The sequence below is a fragment of the Melanerpes formicivorus genome, unplaced genomic scaffold, assembly GCF_026170545.1.
Source record: "Melanerpes formicivorus ecotype bairdi unplaced genomic scaffold, bMelFor1.0.p_v2 SCAF_4, whole genome shotgun sequence".
NCBI lineage: Eukaryota > Metazoa > Chordata > Aves > Piciformes > Picidae > Melanerpes > Melanerpes formicivorus.
In genome coordinates this window covers 12,702,361-12,718,434 of record NW_027142356.1, presented here as the reverse complement: position 1 = coordinate 12,718,434, position 16,074 = coordinate 12,702,361, and the positions used below count along the sequence as shown (strand labels likewise).

General features: G+C 40.1%; 1 protein-coding gene and 1 long non-coding RNA gene across 18 annotated transcripts in view; one reads left to right on the top strand and one right to left on the bottom strand.

Moving 5' to 3' along the window:
* TENM3 (teneurin transmembrane protein 3) overlaps nt 1-16,074 on the top strand; it is a 423,644-nt gene that overhangs the window by 379,122 nt on the left and 28,448 nt on the right. For 12 of the 16 annotated variants that reach the window (XM_068137013.1, XM_068137012.1, XM_068137010.1 and 9 more), the window contains 5 exons: nt 435-684; nt 1,036-1,056; nt 5,721-5,953; nt 6,499-6,653; nt 7,505-8,379. In XM_068137013.1, coding sequence (XP_067993114.1) covers nt 435-684; nt 1,036-1,056; nt 5,721-5,953; nt 6,499-6,653; nt 7,505-8,379 — 1,534 coding nt within the window. The remainder of the gene's footprint in view (nt 1-434; nt 685-1,035; nt 1,057-5,720; nt 5,954-6,498; nt 6,654-7,504; nt 8,380-16,074) is intronic. The other 4 variants (XM_068137014.1, XM_068137011.1, XM_068137007.1 and 1 more) reach the window with 1 other exon arrangement.
* Nucleotides 646-16,074, bottom strand: part of LOC137440655 (uncharacterized) — a 42,338-nt gene continuing 26,909 nt past the window's right edge. Inside the window, exons 2-6 of one of the 2 annotated variants that reach the window (XR_010987211.1) lie at nt 15,253-15,386; nt 14,488-14,674; nt 13,488-13,554; nt 7,475-7,734; nt 646-725 (exon numbers count right to left, since the gene is read on the bottom strand). This is a non-coding gene — a long non-coding RNA (uncharacterized lncRNA). Of the gene's footprint in view, nt 726-2,556; nt 2,999-7,474; nt 7,735-13,487; nt 13,555-14,487; nt 14,675-15,252; nt 15,387-16,074 lie in introns of those variants that run through there. The other variant, XR_010987212.1, reaches the window with a different exon arrangement.

Sequence of the window (16,074 nt, the reverse complement as noted above, 5' to 3'; positions counted from 1 at the left end):
AGATAATGTAATGCTTTGCCTATCTGTCACTTAAATATAACTACAGATGTTCTAATCATGTTCTGGTACTTGCAGTGGGAAAAATACCGTGGTAAAACAATGAAAAAATCTGTTATATTAAACAAGAATGTAAGGAGGAGGTTCTTCACCATGAGAGTGGTGAAACCCTGGAATGGGTTGTCCAGGGAGGTGGTCGAGGCCCCGTCCCTGGAGGTGTTTAAGACCAGGCTGGATGAGGCTCTGGCCAGCCTGATCTAGTGTGGGGAGTCCCTGCCCATGGCAGGGGGGTTGGAACTAGATGATCCTTGTGGTCCCTTCCAACCCTGACTGATACTATGATACTAAAATGCTTATGCATCCTTTTGTGTACATACATTCAAAGTTTTTATAAACTTTTGTGTTTGTTTTGTTCTGGTTTTTATATTATCTGCCAGGAATCCTTTACAAAGGAAATGGTGAAAATCAATTTATCTCTCAGCAACCCCCAGTTGTTAGTAGCATTATGGGCAATGGAAGACGACGCAGCATCTCCTGTCCGAGCTGTAATGGTCAAGCTGATGGTAATAAATTGCTGGCTCCAGTTGCCTTAGCTTGTGGGATAGATGGCAGCCTTTACGTGGGGGATTTCAACTATGTTCGGCGGATATTCCCATCTGGAAACGTAACAAGCGTTCTGGAGCTAAGGTACGAGGAGGTTCTCAGGTTTTTGAAGCTCTGAATGACTGCTGTAAACTCAAGTACAGGGAGAAAAAACGAAACATTTTAAAAAGTGTTTACAGTTAGAGTGGAAAAATGTTACCCAGCTACAATATTTTACCTGCTTATCTAAACTGTGAGAATTTCATCTACCCAAAAGAATTATTTTGTGGATTTTAAGAGTTAACTTACGTAGTTGACACGAGTGGACAAAAGGCCATCATTCACCACCTCACTAATGACAGATGTAAATGTTGCCTTTTTTTCATCTCTTAACATCCTTCCTGAATGTTTTTTCTAATAATGTTTTTCTGTTCTTTTTCACTTGCTCCCACCAAGAAATAAAGATTTTAGACATAGGTAAGCATTCCTTAAAGAAGATTTATATTTTTCTAACTGTTCTTTTATCTTTTTTAACAAATGAATGCTTATAATGGAGAACTCATTTCTGAGATGTATTACTGGAAAAGAGGAGTATTTTTCAAAAATAATGAGTTCATATGTTCTAGTTATGTCAGCTGTCAGGCTGTGTCGTCCTTTCGGATACGAGTTCCTCTTTTCTCATCACTCTCTGTCCAGCTTCTCAGTCAGGCTTCTTTTTATGTTTGTGTATGCACTCCTATGCTGTTCCTTCATCTCTGCTCACTCCTGTTTCTTGCTGGAAGCACTTCTGCTGATTCTGTCAAAATGCACTCATTAATCAGATACCCCAATTATGATGACAATGGCATACAAGTAATAAAATTATAGAAGTATCAAGTGAGTTTATTTCATTAGCCTTTTGATGTTTAGTCTTCTCATGATTGCCTTTAACAGATTTGTTTCTTTAAAGGCGAACTTTTCTAAACAGTGAAAGTTGAAATTGTCCCATAATAACACAGCTTCCGGGAGTTCAGATTTCAAAGTACAGCAAGAATCATAAGACTGGTCACAAAAATAATAGTCATCAGAAGGATTGTAGTACAACATTTGTCCATCCTGGCATTGCTACAATAGTGGCAAGAACAGAGAAGAAGGTGGATGCTTTATTTTCTTTGTCACAACAGCCAGTGCTGATGAAACAAGAGTTATGCTAAAACCTTGCTGGATGCATGAAAACCTGTGAGACACTGTGGTGGGACTGCTAAGTATAGGGCTTAGCAGCCCCACTTTGTCCCTTTCTCTCCTTGTTAGCTGGCAATAGTTTTCCTTCCTTGTTTTCAGTCCCAGACAGTCACATCTCAATTCTCCCTGTTTGTTTTTATTTAATTTAATTTGGTTGGATAGACATCTTTGAGAGGAAGGGAGTAATGTTTAAAAACATACATTTCAAATGTGTTGGGCAACAAATTCCATGACTGTGTGCACAGTCTAGCTGTTTTAATTTTATTTTCCAGGTGTGACTCAGAGGCAGCCTCTTCTATTTGGTGGTTTTGAGTTTCCACTATTACATTTAATTCACATTTGTTCCACACGTTTTACAAGAATTACTAGCCCTTGTGGTGTCACAGAGTTGTGATTGCAGCTGGATAAGACATTATCTCGGCAAATGTATGGAATACAGAATAATACTCAAAATGGAATCTGGAATACACAAACAGGGTGAAAGAATAGATGTGTAATGAGGTTTGGTTTACTGTGATTTAGTAGCGATGCCCCCTTCTGCTGCTGGCAGAACTGTGGTGACAGGCTCAGCAGTGCTATTTCAGAAAGTAGAGCCTCCACATAAGAAAAGATGGTGAGAGGGAGGACTTTGAAGGTTTTCTCCTTTATTCATGCCTACACATGCAGATGCTCCAGGAAGCAAAATTGCAATCATACTGCACAAAGTAGTGTAAGAGCATTTTCCTGAGCCTATATACCAGCTATGACGGGGGGGGGGTTCTTCCTGAGGCAGATGGAGGTGTAGAGGACAATGGAGAACTGTCTCTGCAAGAGCAGTCATGGAGCCACCAGGCAGGAGGTGTGGAGCCCACTGTGCAGCCCAATACAATCTACTACAAATTTGAATTTTCTCTTCCATCATACAATGGTATTCAGTGTCCACTCTTAGCCTTAGGGGGTTGCTGCTCATGGGGCTTCCTAAGCCAGCAGTGGCATCTTTATGTCTGTACTCTAAATTAGAGAGACAATGCAGATCAAATATATCTTCTCATGTACCAGTGACCTCTAACATTTTTTCAATCTCAAAGATGAACTGATGTCTTTATACACACTGCTGCCTGAGGGTGATTAATGCTGATAGGCATTTGTGGAAGAAGTAATTTTTAGAAGGACTTTGAAGACAGGGAGGTCATTTGGAGGCTGTGGCAGTATCCCAAGCCTGCAGAGAGCCAGAAAAAAAAAAACGTTTAGCAAAACATAAAACCAGCTTTGTGAGTGCATGGTATAGAAGGTACAGAGTGAATGGAGAGAGGGCAACTGAAGCAGGAAGGGTATTTTTGAAAAATTAGTACATGAAGAGTGATGCAAGTGATCCTGACCGCTGAGGAGTTAAAAAGATCAGCATAGGTGAGATAAAAGCAGTGGGAAAGAGATGATTGCAGCTCTGTATGTGTGTGCATACTTTGAATTCAGAGCACTCACTACTTGGTGCAGACAGAGCAAGTTATCTTGTAGTTGTCTTCACAGGAGCCCACGTTGGTGTGTAACTACATGTTTTGCAGAGCTACTGACAGCAATTAGGCAATACTGAATAAGTCAAGAAGTCACTGTCTATGGTGTTTTTTTCTTTGCATTTGTTGTTGTTGGTAGAAGGTAGACGCATTCATAGAAGGTAGAAGCTTAATATCATTGCAAACCACAGTGAAATAGAACAAATTCCGTGTGGCCTTCTAGCTGCTGGCTACTTACCCCGGTACTATTTGATATCTGCATAGTATGCATGGATGTTTTCTGGCTAGAAAACAAACGTGGTTTTCCCTGGATAGTTAGTCACTTCTTGAAAACTCCCTTGCTCCTGTGATTTTTTTTTTTTCTGTCAGCTAAAGCTACTTCAACTTGCACATCTCATATTTAGCAGTATGTTTACATTTGAAGTGTCTGCAAAGTTTCATAAAGACCAAAGTTATAATTTAAATGGATATAATTTAATTTGCAATCTATAGAGGTATAAATAATTTGTACACTACAAATTGATCATATTAAATTATGTCTGCATAAGTTAAGGTTTCAGTCTAGAGAAGAGAAGGGGGGGGCATGTTGTTTATAGCTGCCTTATGATACCTGAAGTGATCCTACAGGAAAGCTGGAGAGGAACTTTTCACAAGGGTATCCAGCAATAGGGCAAGAGGGAATGGTCTGAAGCTGAGGGAAAGTACATTTGGACTGGATCTTAGGAAGAAGTTCTTCAGTATGAGGATGGTGAGACTCTAGAATAAGCTGCCCAGGGAGGCTGTGGATGCCTCCACCGTGGTAGTATTCAAGGCCAGGTTAGATGAGGCTTTGAGCAGCCAAGTCCATTTGAGAGGTGTCCTTGCCCATGGTGGGCAGGCTGGAGTAGATGATCTCTGAGGTCCTTTCCATCCTAAGCCATTCTATGAAAAATAGCTCTCATCTGTTCAGCACATTGGCAATAGATTTCTAACAGGCAGAAATTTAAAGTAAGCCTATATTTGATTATTTTCAAACATGATGTACAACACTCAGCTCTATAGCAGAGCTTTTCAAGATGTGCTAATAAACATGTATTCAATCTCATTAGTCTGCTTCACTTGGTTTCTTCATTCTTAAGCAAAATGTTAAAAGTCTAAAAGCCAAAGAAAATCCTATTTGTGCAACACACATTTTTTCTGTGTTTCTGTAATTGTATAGATATAAAAATTTGTCCTTGCTAAAAGACATAATTTGTTCACAAGTTGTTCCTGTTTGGACTCCTCTTGCTTTTTCCAAGTGGCAGTATATAAAAATGTGTTACATTAGCACAGTTGTGTATTTACAAAACGTGAAGTGTAGCAATGAAGTGTAGCATTTTGCGAACAGATGTTTGGCTATCACCAAGACTGGTAGATCTGTTTAAGCAGCACTTTTGCAAACATCAGAAGTGGGACTGACTGTTCCGACACTTTGCTTCAATCCATTAGGAGAGCATCTGAAATTACCTCCTGTATTTACATGACCTTATTTCAGCTCTTTGTGCAGCAAATTAGGTCAGGAATTCCAGCTGCAGTGGGTTAAATTTCTATATCATAATATATCAAACCAAAAGGTACTCTCTAGGGCTGTTTTTTCACCAGCAGGGGAGAAAAGACAGTAATTCTCAATTATGTGGCACCAGTGGAGAGGCAAAATGCACGTTTCTGGGAAAATGGTTAGCAACATATATTTTCACTGTAATAAAAACTGTGTTGGCATAGTTAGCAGGTTTGTGCCAATGTGTACAGTTATTTGAAATCTGACTCTGAGCTAAGAAGAACAGAAAAGCTCTACTCAGTGCTCTGGTGGAAAAGATGCTCTTTCCTGATGTGTTAAATCATGCATGTCACATCTTTGAAAGCAAATTAAACAAACACTTATGAAGAATGTCTTATCTTTTGCCTGTGAACTAATAATACAAACTCTGCCTTATCTGTTTATGAATTATATAATCCGTGTGTTCCAGCAGCCTGGTACAAATTGTAATAGAACGGTTAGGATGATACCAGCAACAAAGTAAGTGAGGGTTGAGGTTCTGCTGCAACATTTGGAACTGGATCAAGATTCCCAGAAAGCCTGGGAGATTTTAGACTCCAGTATTGTGATCTGGCTTATTACAGAGACAGGCACTGTCTCTAATTACAGAGCATGGAAAAAGCCTGGACAAAATAGATCTTCTGTTCCAAAAGAACAAGCAGTCTAGATTGGACTGCTAGTGACATAGGCAAGACATGTGAACCAAAAAAAGGGTTAGGGACCATGGCTTGTGCTACCTATGCCTACAGTATCACTGTTAGTTTTAACTGTTCATGAATTACTGCACACTGCTTATGAACTAAAGCCTTTTCTTTTTGATGAAGCATTAGGTAAAATTAATTACAGTGTATGCAATGTGCAATTCCCTTTTACAGCAACAACCCAGCTCACAGATACTACCTCGCAACTGACCCCGTGACAGGAGATTTGTATGTTTCCGACACAAACACTCGCAGGATTTATCGGCCCAAATCACTCACAGGCGCGAAAGACCTGACTAAAAACGCTGAGGTAATAGGAGGAACAGGGGAACAGTGCCTACCATTTGATGAAGCAAGGTGTGGTGATGGAGGCAAGGCAGTGGAAGCAACACTCATGAGCCCTAAAGGTAATAAGAGTCATCCCCCTATAACTTTTCAAAATAATACTAAAGGTTAATGCTGGGGGCATGATCATGTTTAATTATTGAACCCAGTAGTTGACTCACAAACTTGATTAATATTTTTCCAACTGGAAGGACCATTGAGGAGGAGAGCTACAAAGTCCCCAAGCTGATGTGGTTTTGTTTTTTAAGGAAATGCTTGCTTTGCATGGTCACTGAGCATCTTTAAATGCTCATTTACATTATACGTTCAGCAGGCAGCGGTAAAGAGCTAAAATCACTCTTGCTTTTGATCCCACTTATCCCATGGTTTAGGTAAATTTAAAAGCTAGGCCCTTCTCAACACACAAGAGAAAATGAACAACTGCAATCACCAGTAGCAGATTTCATTCTGAATATTCTTTTATTATGCCAAATATGTTTCTAAGCCATCTTACCACCTACTGCCTGAGACCGTATTTTCTGCTAGATACATACAACTTAATGCCCTTAGTTATGGATAAATATTCATTGCTAGTAGAAAAATCTAACTTCTGTTCTCTTCATTAAAGGAATAGCAATTGACAAGAATGGGTTAATCTACTTTGTTGATGGGACCATGATCAGAAAAGTGGATCAGAATGGAATAATATCCACTTTGCTTGGCTCCAATGACCTGACCTCAGCACGACCTCTAACCTGTGATACCAGCATGCACATCAGCCAGGTATTTTTCAGCTGCTACCAATCTGGAAAACTGAGGCTTTCTGGCTGGGGCTAGAAATGCAAATGCAGTTTTCTTGCCCCTTAAAAAAAAATAGGTGGAGTGTATAATGGATGTTTGGGAGAATTTGGGAAGAACAAAACCTGTTCCAAGGTATGAATCTCAGTGTATTTTCTTAGCTATAAACACTGCTGTATTCAATTTTTCTGCCCATAAAGTTCATTTATGTTTAGAACAGAAAAACTATCAGCAGGAAACATTGTCTGGTAGTAAATACTGGGATAACAGCAGACCTGTTAGAACTATGTTAGCATGTTGATGTTTTCTGAATCACTAACATCCTGAGCTACTGGAGTGATAGAGAGGGTAGATAGATAAAAACTTATTTTTCTCTTTGTCTCAAGAAGGTTGTGTAGGTAAGAGGGAACATCACAAGTAGTAGGTTTAAAAACACCCTATGCTATGGTGTTTCCTAATCCAGAAGGCATTTAGCTACTGTTGCTATTACATGAATAACAGATACAGACTGCCCTTAAAGTATGTATATTGGTCTCCATTTTTATTGATGTATTTGTGGTATACAAAAGTATATTATTTTGGGGGGGAGAAATTCAACCTGCACTGTAGTTCCAGTGGAATTGGCTTTTTTTCAATAAAATAGATACCTGAACATATTGTTCCCCTTGCCTCCCTGAAATGCTTTAGTTTGCTGCACGTATTTGCATACACATCCTTTTTTGTGATTGCTTATAGCAGACAGAAAATATCCTTACAGCGTGTCTAACACCAAAGCTTTATGAATTAATTTACTTTGCACCAGTTACCTGTTTAACAAAACACTCCTCTTTGTCCAGGTTCGTCTGGAATGGCCTACAGATTTAGCAATCAACCCAATGGATAACTCCATTTATGTCTTGGATAACAACGTCGTTTTGCAGATCGCTGAGAACCGTCAAGTTCGCATCGCCGCGGGGAGGCCGATGCACTGCCAGGTTCCTGGTGTGGAGTACACGGTGGGGAAGCACGCTGTGCAGACCACGCTGGAGTCAGCCACTGCCATCGCTGTGTCCTACAGTGGGGTGCTCTACATTACGGAAACCGATGAAAAAAAGATTAATAGGATAAGACAGGTCACAACTGATGGAGAGATCTCATTAGTTGCTGGAATACCCTCAGAGTGTGATTGCAAAAATGATGTCAACTGTGATTGTTACCAAAATGGAGATGGCTATGCTAAAGATGCCAAACTTAACGCCCCTTCCTCCCTAGCTGTGTCTCCGGATGGCACCCTGTATATTGCTGACCTGGGAAACATTAGGATACGAGCTGTATCAAAGAACAGACCCTTACTGAATTCCATGAACTTTTATGAAATTGCTTCTCCAACTGACCAAGAGCTTTATATCTTTGATATCAATGGTACTCACCAGTACACTTTAAGTTTAGTCACTGGAGACTATCTGTACAATTTCAGCTACAGTAACGATAATGATATTACTGCAGTAACAGACAGCAATGGGAATACGCTTCGTATCAGACGGGATCCCAACCGGATGCCAGTAAGAGTGGTCTCTCCTGATAACCAAGTCATCTGGTTGACGATAGGCACTAATGGATGTTTGAAAAGCATGACTGCACAAGGGCAAGAGCTTGTCTTACTTACCTACCATGGCAACAGTGGACTTCTGGCAACTAAAAGTGATGAGACTGGATGGACCACTTTTTTTGAGTAAGTACAGAAAATTAGCTGCTCTGTAGTTTTATTGAATTACACAGTACCATCTGAAATATTGCTGGAGACTGATAAAGTGACTGCAGAGATGACCCTTGATAACAAAAAACACAGGGTATTTTTTTCCATACTGTCTTCCTCTGTCTAACTTCTAAACAGTGGGACTGAATAACTTCATATTCATCATTTTGAATTTCAGATTTGTATGTTGAAATAATAGTGAGACAACATTTCACTCTTGTCAAGAAAGCTGTAGCTCAGACAACCACAATTTTGTAGATCTGCATTGAAACCAAGGTTTTCTTCCCATTTGCTCATTAGATTGATGTTGCTCTGCAGCAAATACTGACAGGAAATTTGTCTTCACTGCTCAATATTTTTTCTCTCTCTTTTTCTAAGTATTTCACCCAAAAAAAAAAAACAAAAGCTGTTGCCTTGGGTTTTTTTATTAGAAATGGTTGTGTTTCACTGAGTGGCAAATACACAGGAAGGATCTCCTGGATGACACCACCCTGCAGGTTTCCACAAAGGTGGTCCCAGGCAGAAGAAGCTGATAAAAGAAATGTGGGCGGTAGGGGGGAAATGTCACTCCTGTAGGAATAAACTGAAAACCCAGAGCCCACCAGCAACATGCAGCGTAGAGGTGCAGGCACAACTGTGAGAGGTATTAGTGAAACAGTAGGTCTTGTAATTTTTCCAGGCTCAGAAAAAAAATCTTTTCAGTGAATTGCTTTGCCCTGTGTTACACTCATTAAGTCATCAATGCCGGTTCATAACAGCCAGATTAGCAAAACGTTTTACAGAATCCTCAATTATATTGACTAAGGAAGGTCATGACAACGCATAGCTACACTTAGTACATCCTTTGAGATCACGTACAAGTTTTATAGGCAACTTCATCCCCAAAGGAGCTGAACTATAAACTGGTATGCCAAAGAAAACGGAAGGGAAAAAAATGCAGCTTAAGCCACAATTTATTTCAGAAAAGATCGATGTAGAATTAACACAGATTATTTTTTTTTTCCCCAGTAATCTCTGTCAACTGGAAAAATATGTGTATTTTTAAATCACAGGAAAGACACGCTACGGTTGGGTTAGAAAATGTATTTCTGAGGGAGAAGACAACACAGGGTTAGTATAAGTAGAAGTGTTAGAGGGCCTTCAGTTGAAGTATTCAGGTTTACAAAGGGCATCATGAAAATCCAGTAAGTCACTCTTTTCTTTTTTCTCTTCTTTTCTCCTATCTTTATGATGAAATGCAGTAGCAACTGCTGCCAAGGTCAGGGCCTAAAAAAATGCTTTCAATTCAACACACATGATAAAGAAAATAAAGTGCCGGTGTCAGGCAGTGGCAGCAAAGCCAAACATCTGTGTTCTGAGATAACTTCACATTTCTGTCAGCATACATTTGGCTGAGGCAGTGCGTAGGAGGACTCTAAGCACCTGTATCTGCTCTTCAGCCTTTACATATACCCGTCAGAGACACGAGAGCAGCAGGTGCTGCTTCACTGCATATCATGTCCTGAAGTGGAGACAGGGCGAGAAATGCCAGTGCCTAACAAAGACAGCAGGTGGAATGGCACTGCTGCCAGGTTTAAGGTATTCTTACAATAATCTGTAAATTGGCAGGGCTTTGGGAACGGGCACATTCCCAAAGCATTAGCGCACATCTGTAATATTTAATTGTGCATTGGTGCATCCACTGTGTATCTTTTTAGTTTCTGCCAAGAGGACACAGAAGCACAGCAAGGATACACAGAGGAATGCGAAACTGTTCGGCTGGGAGGGGAGGTGTTCTCCTCCTGAGTGAGCCCTGTCCTTTATGCTGAGAGACCAAAGCACAGGTTTGCACGGTCTGGGAATAGTCATCCATTTCCAGAGAGAGTGGATCCATTGTTTAAATGTGACACACACAACCACTTGGGCAAGGTAGTTGATTTAGGTCATAGCGAAGTCCCTGACGGAAATCGAGGCATCTGCTGGGTACAGCAGGCACTTCAAATCCTGCTGGCATTCATACTGGCTAATTGAGGACCTAGAGTCTTAATCAGGGCACTAATTTCTCACTACATTGCCTGTAGTTTTTGTGTAGCCCACTGGTGGGCTGCAGAAGTGGCTGATGGCTCCTGAACGTGTGTTAATGGTGTCTGCGTGATCGCAAAGACGTGGATATTATATTCACTATTAAGTGGTTGATAGGACTGTGTTTTTCATCATAGGGAGACTTTAGAGTACTGTGTGTCATGAAGTACATAGTTATTTACTGAGTCTGTAAATAGCCAGCTCTCACACCTGATCTTCTTTCATGCAGGCTTTCTGGTCTGAGTTAAGTCATGTCCAGCTGGCTTTTAGAGAACCCAAAGGGCAGGCTATTCCCCTCAGTAAGTATTAGTATTCTTTCCAAGCTGCTCTTTATGCACTTCCTGAAAATTAGCTCCAACCAATGTCTCATTATAATGCCCAAGCTGAAATAATTACAGAGAAGGCTAAGCAATTTTGCCAACTCCAAATCTGCAAGTGCACAAGGCTTTCACAGAAGCAGCTAATCTCCCCATCACCATGGTGAAGCAGTAATCTGTTCAATTGCAACAAGGAAGATTCAGATTAGATGTTTGGAAAAACTTCACAGTGAAGATTTTGGAGCCCTGGAGCAGGCAGACAACAATAGTGACCCCTTGGCCTTCACTGTCTTTAAAAACAGATTAGAAATCTTTTAGGACTAACGCAGGAAGAACAGATCCTGCCTTGGGGTAGGGGTTGGACCACATGTCCTCTCAAGGCCCCTAAAAGTCATGTTTTCTGTGATGCTCTGTACAAGTAAATGCCAAAAATAAAAATTTTTGCACTGCTTATGTAAAGCTACAGGGAATAAGTGGGAAAAAGGCAGCGTGTTATTTTTCTTGCCAAAACATCATTCTTAAAAACATCCATCGGGCATCGCAGCTGCTTGCTTCTTTTTAACATAAAATCCCCATGCACCACATTGTGTATTTCCCTCTTGCAGAAAAAGCAGATAGAAATACAACTTTTTTGCCATTTTTTTAATCTAGAATCAGCAAACTTTTTTGTGATTTTTTGCTTTTCAGTGCTGATGATTTGTAACATCAAATCTGACTGCACTGGGTTTCCAGAGGCTTCTGCTACTGTTGTGAAAACAGATGGAAAACATATGTGTCATGTGAGGCATTGTGTAGGGGTGTGACATGGTACACATATGTACCTCTCTACCATATTCACATTGGAAAGTGTGTGGGCTAAAAAATTTCAGCTGAGGAGTTGTGTGTTGAAAAAAACTATCATGGGAAGGCTTCCCTCACATGTCAGGAGAGGAATAAGAAACTAGGAGAAAAATCATTCTGACTTCCTTGTTCTATTTTGGTAATAGTAAAATACTTCAGTTTTATTGATGGATGCATTTTCTTTTAATATCAAAGTTTGTGTATTTTATTTATTCTGTTTCATTATTCAGATTCTAAAACTATTGTGGGAAGGGGATAGAATTGATATTTAATTATAAATTTAGACTCCAAGTTAAAACTTTTCAACTGTTAGAATATGCAGTGGAGTAGAAATGTCATTTTACAACTAGCTCTGACTATGGCTGGGTTGTTTGACCCTTTGGTTGTCATAGGAGTTACACTGGAGTTAAGATACTGTCGGTTTAGTAGTAAAATATCAATCTTTGGAGAAAATTCAGTAATAGGTTTGTTAACTGTTCCCTAGTGCAAGTGTATTTGTATAACCAGAGCATGGATCCAAAGAGCTTCAATCATTTCAGTTGAGTTCTCAGTGATTTGAAAGCAGATCTATAAAAATTATTTAATCTTTTCTATTTTTTTCCTCCTTTTTTAGAACAACTTTTCAGTGGAGGAAGGAAATCTTTGAAAAAAACATTGCGTCCCAAAAATTGGCAGTCACTGCTCTGGCATGTATTAAAGCACTTGGATTTGTTTCTTTTCATGGTTTTTTTTCCACAGTCTAAATCACACAAATACCAGATCCAAAAGAAGGTTAATTTTTCATTTCTTTGAATCTGGATGCTAATTAAACTAGAGTTTATGTAGTCTCCACTTTGCCTGAAGAATGATCCCTGTGGTCCCTTCCAACCCTGACTGATACTATGATACTATTAGTGATAGGACTAGGGGGAATGGAATGAAGCTGGAGGTAGGGAGATTCAGGCTGGACTTGAGGAGGAAGTTCTTCACCATGAGAGTGAAGCCCTGGAATGGGTTGTCCAGGGAGGTGGTTGAGGCTCTGTCCCTGGAGGTGTTTAAGACCAGGCTGGATGAGGCTCTGGCCAGCCTGATCTAGTGTGGGGTGTCCCTGCCCATGGCAGGAGGGTTGGAACTAGATGATCCTTGTGGTCCCTTCCAACCCTGACTGATACTATGAAATCTTTCTTTTATAGTCTTTGTGGTTTTTACAGTGAAAATTTAAAGTACTAACTCAATGATAGAATCTCTTTTCTGTATTTGTTTACAGACTGACTTTTTAATTGCTTTATGCCAAAATGGATTTCTTAATTCCTGTTTTGATATGGGTTATAGTTTGCTGATCAAAATTGACACTATATTTCAAAAATGGGTATTTTTATGAAGGTCTCTTACTAAAATTAGAAGTAATTCTTACCTCTTATCAAAGATCTAAACTTTGCTGAATAAGCAAGATATTAACAGAGTATTCAAAAAAGGATTGAAAATACATGCTCACTGAAAAACCAGTGGAGCTATATGAAGCTAAAATTTCCCCAGATTAGATTTCATAATGAAATTAAGTTTGAAGCAAGGAATAAGAATAACCAGCCTAAGGAAATTCTGTTGTTGGAATATTCTGAAATACCTGAGCTGGAAATTAGTAACTGCAGAAATCTTAAAAGTTGAACTAATTATAGGTATAGCAGCGTTTTGCAACTGATATATCCTAGCTAGCCTATATGACATTATTTTTGTGTAGCAGTTCCCATTCAGCTTTCACATACAGAGAGCTAAACCAGGGGCACAGGGAGCATTTTCTGTGGACCTAAGCTGAAGTATTAGAAGTGAACTCCTAAGACGCTTTGTGCCCCTCTGCAATCAATCCGTCATGTAGGAAGTCAGACCTACCTCCAGCCTCCAGGTGTCTGTCAAGTCCCTGGCATACCAACAGTTTCCAGTCAGGCTTAAAATTAATCTGAAAATAGGTAAAAAGCTCACTATTAATTGAACATCTGACAATGCTCAAGAGGGCACATTAGTCCAGAAAACAACCTGCTGCTATTCATGGTACTTTATCTGCCCAGGAGTGTAAGACAATGCTCTGAAAAGATCCCAAGCATCTTGTTGAGCCCCACTTCATCTGACAAGTCTCACTATCCCAGGTCACTCCCTGGGAGCCACTGGAAGCTGAACATGCACTTGAGGCCTGTTATAAGCTCCCTGCTTGCATTCAGCTTGCTCCATGACTTCTTTGTATACAAACTTCAGCTGGGATGTTACAGGGAAGTCCTTTGGTTGAATTCTTGGCATGCTGCCCTGCCTGCCTTTGACTGCTTTGTCCTCCTCAGGTTGCAAGAGAGGATTCCTGTAGAGCAAGAAGACAGCCTTAGTTGTCTGTGAGGCACCTGCTGAGACTGGACTGCGTTGCTAAGGTTGCCCTCTGTCTTCTCAGTGGTGCACTTGGCACTCATGATCGGTGACAGCTGCATAGTTCTTAGAGGCCGTTTGGGAAAAACTGTGGTCAGCCCAGTGTCAGGCATCTGGGATCCATCCCTCTGCGGTCCCAGCCCAGATGCTTCTGCAGGCTCCTCTGTAAAGAGGTTCCTCCATCTCACAGCCTCCCTGGAAGGTGCAAGCTAAACGTGCTCTCCTTTGGCCTCCTCTAATCCATTTGGTTAAAATCAGATTAACATTCCTCACTAAGCCATGAATTAACTCAAATAGCCACTGCTGCTTACCTCTTTCTTGCCTTCTCTCTTTTTATCTCCCTCTCCTTTTAGGAGCAATAGGCAGAGACCTGATCCAGACTAAGATGCTTCCTCCTTCCTGCAAATTCACTGCCTTTCTTCCATATCTGGTTTTTGTTCTCCAGACCTTGCCCTCCCACTATGTCTCCTTACTTTCTTACCTTATACCTTCTTCCTTCCAGTATCTCCCATCATTTCTGTAAGGCATTTAGCTTCCCTGCCTTTTCCAGCAGTGCATTTCTTCTCACTCTTCTCTTGTAGGTCTTAACAGTCCATCCAATGTTTCCACAGGCACTTCATGCCCTGGACTCATTTGTCTTCTTCCCTTCATCCCTTTCCCACTCAATTCTCTCAAAGGGAATGGAACAGAAATCAGTGTGTGACATTAAAGATGCCTTACAAGAGCCCTTACTTTGCTCCCACAGTTAAACTCACAAACTTTCCAGCCATTCTGGAAATGTGGTGAAATCAGGAAGAATGTGAAATCCCTACAATAATTTATAGATTATAGAGAGTCCCCCGTGCAGAGTATCACCCTTTACACAGTACAGTTTTATTAACAATGCACTCACTCCCTCTTGATTCAGTTAGTGCATTGCTTGTGGAGTATGACTTGGAAATACTGAGATTTGAGCTGAGAAAAGTTTGTGGAAATTCTGCTGAAAGATTTTGTTTAGATAAAAGCAAATATTTCATTTTGATCAGATAAAAACAACACACACACACCCAGTAGCAGCATCAATTCACTTGAGTTCTGCTGTAAATTAAGAGGGTCACAATTCAGTTTTCAGAATTAATATTTCTGTACCATTTGTGGGGGTTTATTTTCCTATAAGATATTTCTATTTGTGTTCATTTTTCTAACACATTTATGTTTTAGTAATAGGAATATTTGAAATATATGGTAAACTGGTTATTTTTATCACCTCTAAACAGCATTCTCCAGATGTCCTTGGTATCATAGTGCTCTTTGGATATTCTCATTCTTTTACCATCAACAACCTTCTGTACCTTCTGCTTTTACTGTTGCTGCTTCTTCTTTCATCAGTGTAAAATATGTCTATAAAGTAATTAACCATAGTCATTAAAACAGTTCTGTTCAGATGATTATCATATTCTTGCATTTACTTTCATGGCATCACATGAGCACTTGATTGCAAACCATGACTTACAAGTGCAATATCTTTAATCTTCCCATATTATATTTACTCAAGCAACAACAACTCACAACATATTCTCTTCATTCTTAACCATCTCTGAACTGTCTTTTGGGGAGTACTTTTGAAGTATCCAGTCCTTGCATAAATGCCTCTTTATCCACGTTGCCTGTCTCAATGCGGCACAAAATACATGTATTTCTCTCTTCAAGCACATTTCATGGACTAGCTCATTCCCAGTCCAAATTTGGTGCTTCTCCCCTCAACATGGCACAAATTGAAACTCTGATAGACATAACCCTCTCTTACCATTTCGTGTAGACCCATGGAGGCAAGGCTGACCAAAACTTCCCTCTATTCAAACAAGGTAAGTATTCCCCTTACTCATAGAGAACTTTTAGGGTGAAAAACCAAGCTGTTTTGTTCAATCTGTGTATGGCCACAAGGTGAAGAATGATGTGCTTTTATTTAAAGCTTCCCATAGATACATGAATACAGCATCAATATGGGACTACATCTCAATGCAACATGCAATTTCTGAAGGGAGCATAGTAGCAGTTGTGCTTGCTGACCATGCTTATTATGTTTCTT